We start from the raw sequence: 6000 nt of genomic DNA, 5'->3' as shown, positions 1-6000 counted from the left end.
CAAGAGTTCAATTTATTTTTCGTTTTTGTCCAATCAGAAGAATGTTAGAGCACCAGCAACCAAGAATGCTCCCTTTTCAAAAGTCTTTGGATGTCTTTTTTGCTTGCATCAGTGGTTTACTAGAGACAGGTTGCAGCAAACACACCATCAGAGCAGGGACAAAAACTGCAACTGTTTCGTTTGTTGAGAAAGAATAGTTGTTGGAGAAAGAAAGGAAAAAAAGACATTCTATAATTATATTTTCACGTAAAAAGGCATACTGAAAGAGGAAAGGGAGAGTTATGCAATATATTCATGCTAAGAGCTATATATTTTCAGATACCTGATATACGACAGCAATGCAGCAAGAACAACTTGGAATTTTTTTTCTAGCATCAACACACTTCATTGAAATGGAATTGTTCAATTCCAATTTTATTGGAGAAATTGGGAAACACTATTCAGATATTCTACGCGCATTTCCCTACAACGGTCAACCGATAGAAAGACACCTCATGGAACCAAAGATATCAAAGATCCTTCATTGAATAGATTGGATATTTAACAAAAGTTAGAAATACTAATTTGAATAAAGCTAATATTGAAATTTAATCTCGATGATTTGAATAATAAAGGTTTGCATTTGAGACTTAATGATGCCTTTGCATAACGTTATAGACTTGATTGTGCTTTTAACAGAAATTTGGGATAAACTCGCTTTTAGATTTTACAAACTGAAGAAAAAATCATTTTAATCCAAAGAGGGTAGACATTTAAAAAACTGATGATATAACGCTTGGAGGTGGATATGTGTCAATCTTATAGCACCATGTCACCACTTTTCATCATTTCCATTAATGCAGTATTACTTCAAAGACTAAAAATGTTTTTTTTTATAATTTAAGAGCATTGTTCGAAATTAGAGAGACAAACACGGATTTTATTCTGAACATGAGGACAATAAACCTAATTAATTAAGCCTTGAATTAAAGGTGAACCTTTAATTCTAGAAAGAAAATAAAATCAAAAACACCTAAATAACTGCAATACACCTAAGTTTTGTCCTAATGAAAATCCTACAGTTCTCTGAAATTAGCAACGTATTACAACAACTTTGCAGGAAAATTTCAGTAGTCCAAAAAGTACCACCTATTGCTGATAGTGTGATACACAAATGTTTAAAATTACATTGTTTAAAATGAAGATACTCTAGGAACATCCACTGGAAACTGGTCGATCTCATCAATCCAAGGACTCTTTTCCTTAGCAGAGTCGATGGTCCTGAGAGCCTTCCACACTGCACTGTTACACTTGAATCCAGAACCAAATGCGATTTGCCATGTTCTGTCTCCTTTTCTGATCCTCCCTTTGGCTTCAGTGTAAGCCAGCTCATACCAAAGTGAACTGCTGGATGTGTTTCCGAAACGATAGAGGGTCATCCTTGATGGTTCCATATGCCAAGTAGACAGCTGCAAGTTTTTCTCCAGTTCATCCAAAACTGCTCTACCACCAGCATGGATGCAAAAATGTTCAAAAGCTAGCTTGAAATCTGGAATATAAGGTTTGATCTTCATCTTGAAAATTTTCTTCCCAACTAACGTAGCAAAGAATAGCAGCTGTTCTGATGTTGGAAGTACGAGAGGTCCCAGTGTAGTGATATTGGTTTTTAAAGCATCACCAGCAACAGCCATCAGATCTTTTGACAAAGTAACACCAATCTTGCCATTGGCATCTTCTTCTTGTGTTACACAGCTAAAGCACTTGTCATCAGCACCCTTATGAGTGCGAACCGTGGTAACCAATCTGTACTTGGATCTTCTTCTGTCCGAGCTTTTATTGGAAAGCAGAACTGCAGCTCCTCCCATACGAAACAAGCAATTGGAAACAAGCTTTGATCGATCGTTTCCAAAATACCAATTCAACGTGATATTTTCCATGCTAATGACCAATGCATAGGAGTTGGGATTGGCCTGGAGAAGATCTTTGGCAAGATCAATTGAGATGAGCCCTGCGCTGCAACCCATTCCACCAAGGTTGTAGCTCCTTATATTCCCCCGAAGCTTGTAATGATTGACAATCATTGCCGAAAGTGATGGAGTAGGGTTGAACAGGCTACAGTTTACAATCAGAATCCCAATGTCCTTAGGCTTTACAGAGGTTTTGGCTAATAGCTCATCAATGGCACCAAACATCACAGCCTCAGCTTCTTTTCTAGCTTCTTTCATTGAAGGGTTGGGAGGGATGTTGAGGACAGCTTCAGGAAGGTAAGTGGTCTCCCCAAGGCCAGATCTCTCAAGGATCTTCCGCTGGAATTCAAGATTTTCCTCTGTGAAAGAACCGGTCAACCGAGAGTGGTCTATGAATGTCCTCTTTGTGCACTGGCGAGATTCTTCAGGCTTGTAACAAGAGAAATCGACAAGGTACACCGGCCGAGGACGAGTGAGGAAGTAGAGGGTTGATAGGAAAACAAGGAGAGTCGAGCATAGAATAACAGATATCAAGTTGTATTGCAGATGCTCCCAAATATCATAAAAGTCTTGGAAGGAGAAGGTGGACAGCTGAGCAGCAATCAGCACCACAAGGGGGGTAAGGCAAAGGTACATTCCATGGGTGATGAGGTAATGATAACCAAGCTTCACATACTTCAACTTAATAGATTTCTTGAAATCAGGAAGGCTTCGCGACGAAGAGGCCATCGAGGGTGCACCTTCCCTTGCATCTGTCATTTTGCCCTGTTCAAAACTTGAATCTGCATTGGTTAGATAACTTGCTATAACCAAAATATGATAACAAAGAGGCTTTCAAGCATACAACATCTTAGAACGGTAACATAGTGCCCCAAAAAATTTCCCTTTTAGTAAGAATTTCCACTAATGAACAAATAATAATAAAGCTTGGTTTCTCTAATTAGGATGCATTGAGGGAACACACAAGACACAAATCAGGTGAATGTGAAAATTGTCTGTGTATAGAGAACAACAAAGTTAGCGAAATTGAAAAGACCAGGTAGAGACAATATGAACTGCAGGAAAGAAAAGCTCAGATTTTATTTGATTAAACACATCCATGTGTACAAGCACAGCCCCTCCTTATTGTTTTGACATAGCAAACCAAGTACTACCCGCTAACAGTTCAACATTATGCATATTCATCCACGTTCATTCAAATTACAACCAGAAGTGATTATGCTAAACAATAAAGAAAAGCAAAAGGCATTCACTAAAAGCAAGATTTGGATTCTCCAGCAGTAGGTAGAAAACATTAAAGAAGTGAAGCATGAACGGTATGAGCAAGAAAATAGAGTTTGCAAGCATGGGAAGAGTGAATCAGGCAAAGAAAGAAAACCCAGTTTCCAAAATCGAACCTTGAAAAGCAAAGCCAACAGATCCCAGGAATGTAGGCCGAATAGAGAGAGAGAAAGAAAGACGTTGATTGTACAGCAGAGAGAGGGAAGAAAGAAAAAAAAGGTGAAGGAGGAAGAATAATTGTAGTTCTTAATAAATACAAGTGTAGAGAGAGAGAGAGAGAGGATGACAGATAATAGAAGCAGGGATTAGGATTTAATGGATTTTAATTTTTGAAGGAATGAGATTGAGAGTGTTTAAAATGAAATAAATAATATGAGTGATGATAATGGGCAAGAAAGGAATCGCGAAAAGCATGGGCATAGCATGTTCACTGTCCGCAGTAACAGTAACAGTGACATATATGAGAAACGCGAGAACAAAACAACCAACGTCGCCGGGTTAACTCACTTGCACTTTCTTTCTTTGGACGGACCAGTGTAAGAGAGTGGAAAAGGTGGAAAGTTATATTGTTTGTAATTAATAAAAGTACATTGAAGTGATTAGATTTAAATGAAAAATTGTTCAAAAATATAATTAATATGACTAGAATATAAAAATATTTAATTGTATTATTAATTTATTTATTAAAATATCTTTTTTGACTTTAAATTTTTGAAAAATTTGATTTGAAAAAGAAGAATATTTATAATAAAAGTTGATATATTTATTTATATATTTGTGTTTGAGTTTATAATTAAAGAAAAAAAATTAAATTTTATGAGAAGGTCAACAAAATTTAATGAAACTTTTATCTAAACAACTCTTTTTATAATCATGGTTTTTCTTCTTAATTTTATTATGTATTTCTCTGTTACCAAAAATATATAACTTTTACAATTTTAAATTTTTCGGAACTTCTAGTTGTACTAGTATATCCACAATGCACATGCAAAGAATAAATGTAAGCATGTTTGGTATAAATATAAAAGTAAAAGTTTATCTAAATATAAGTATCTTTGGTATAAATATAAAAAATAAAGTTTATTTAAGTACAAACTCTTATTTCAAAATTAAATAAATGAACTATATACTCATCATATTATAAATTTACGTTATTTAATACAAACAAGAGCTATAATAGATTATGCCATAATCTATTAAGTCCCACATCTTAATCAATTAATAAATCAGTTAACCTTGATTATAAATATACTCTGATTAATTACAGTCACATTTAACAATTTTTCAATGATTGAAATTCATACACATAGTCATATCTAACAATACTCAACTCATGCCTTTGATATTTTTAATAGTTTTTCAAAACATAATCAATTATGACAAAAATTAATTAAGTAATTTTCCATAATCAATTATGATCTACAAGTCACTCTTTGATATGCATTTTCTAGGATTCACAGATTTCAAATTCCAACCATACATATACATCAAATATCATCATATGGATTAAAAATATAAATCAACATCTCAACTCAAAAAATTTTAGGTTAATGTTCACAATTTAGAGGAATTGTTTATTTCCTCCCCTCTCTCTATTCTTTCCATGCAAATTATACCTACCAAATATGAAAATAAAAGTAAATGTTATTTCTCCCTCCAAATTCACTTCAACACTGCCACGGTCTATACTCATAATAAATTGATGAAAACGTTCTCTGATTTGATTAATGAAGTGTGGAATACAATTTGGGTGGGATCGTGGGAAAATATAGAATTACAGAAATTCTATTATTTTCAACACGGGTGTGACTGACGCGTCGGAAGTTTGTACCCTGATACAAGCAAAGGTTTGGTATTGGATTTCTGCAAAATCTCGCACTACTTCCTTTTCCATAATCTCGCACTGTGCTTTTGCCTGTTTGGTTTATGTATTTATTGTATAAGGGTTGATCCACCCCTGAAATGATTCGCATTTATATATCTGTTATTGCTGATAAAAAAAAATGAATAGGCACTATATGCGACTCAATTCCCTATCTAACACTATTTACACTTTTATTTTCCCATCTAGCACTCTTTTGTTTTTATTTTCCTATCTAGCACCCTTTTATTCTTTATTTCCCTATCTAGCACCATTTCAAAAATAAATAAATAAATAATAATTTTTTTTTATAATTTTAATTTTGAATGCACTAAACTAAATATTTTTAATGTTTAAAATAGTTAGAAATATAATTAATGAATAAAGAAATGAATTTTTACAAAATAAAAAAAAGTAATAAATTAAAAATGTTTAGTTTAAAATTAGTTTTTTTTTAAAATGAAGAAAATAAAAAATTAAACCCTACAACAACATAAAAGTTGAATATATAAACATAAATTAATATTTATTTTTATTATTATTAATGATGTAATCATGTTAATATCAAGTAAAAAATACAAGACATAATTATAAAAAAAACCAAAGTCAATTAGTATTAATTAATAGCAGACACACAAATAATATTGAAGTGTCTACCCTAAATTCAAAATCCTAAAAGAAAAAAACTAATGCAATTGCTACACTTAATGCTTAAAAATGAGAAGAAAAAAATGTAAAAATAAATAAATACAGAAAATAAAAACAACAACATTTCAACCGGTCTTTCATGTTACGAAAGACTATTTGATGGAACTCAGAAATGAAAAGAATTGGTTTGCATACACTAGTCAAATATTATGCCCAAGTCCCGACATGAAAAGAATCTCAAAGGGTGCTATTAGACCTAAGTCA

At 33.0% G+C, this 6000-nt stretch overlaps 1 protein-coding gene across 3 annotated transcripts; it reads right to left on the bottom strand.

Annotated features, from left to right (window-relative positions):
* Positions 1 to 898: 898 nt before the first annotated feature.
* On the bottom strand, positions 899 to 3676 carry LOC137807487 (3-ketoacyl-CoA synthase 11). 3 transcript variants are annotated; one of them, XM_068608151.2, is made up of 2 exons: positions 3344 to 3676; positions 899 to 2711 (listed from the first exon to the last, which is right to left on the bottom strand). In XM_068608151.2, the coding sequence occupies exon 2, from the start codon at positions 2703 to 2705 to the stop codon at positions 1173 to 1175; it is 1533 nt and encodes a 510-aa protein (XP_068464252.1). In that variant the 5' UTR covers positions 2706 to 2711; positions 3344 to 3676; the 3' UTR covers positions 899 to 1172. The 3 variants fall into 3 exon arrangements, with proteins under 3 accessions (XP_068464252.1, XP_090156976.1, XP_068464253.1); XM_090300850.1 differs by having other exon boundaries at positions 899 to 2728; positions 3344 to 3566; XM_068608152.2 differs by having other exon boundaries at positions 899 to 2721; positions 3344 to 3566.
* Positions 3677 to 6000: the final 2324 nt, after the last annotated feature.

The sequence above is a fragment of the Phaseolus vulgaris genome, chromosome 3 (assembly GCF_051622355.1).
Source record: "Phaseolus vulgaris cultivar YP4 chromosome 3, ASM5162235v1, whole genome shotgun sequence".
NCBI classification, from domain to species: Eukaryota; Viridiplantae; Streptophyta; class Magnoliopsida; order Fabales; family Fabaceae; genus Phaseolus; species Phaseolus vulgaris.
The sequence above is the reverse complement of the archived record's forward strand: the minus strand, read 5'-3'. Positions and strand labels throughout refer to the sequence as shown.

Coding starts and splice junctions, on each gene's coding strand:
- LOC137807487 (XM_068608151.2), bottom strand. CDS start 2,705: ATGACAGATGCAAGGGAAGGTGCACCCTCGATGGCCTCTTCGTCGCGA.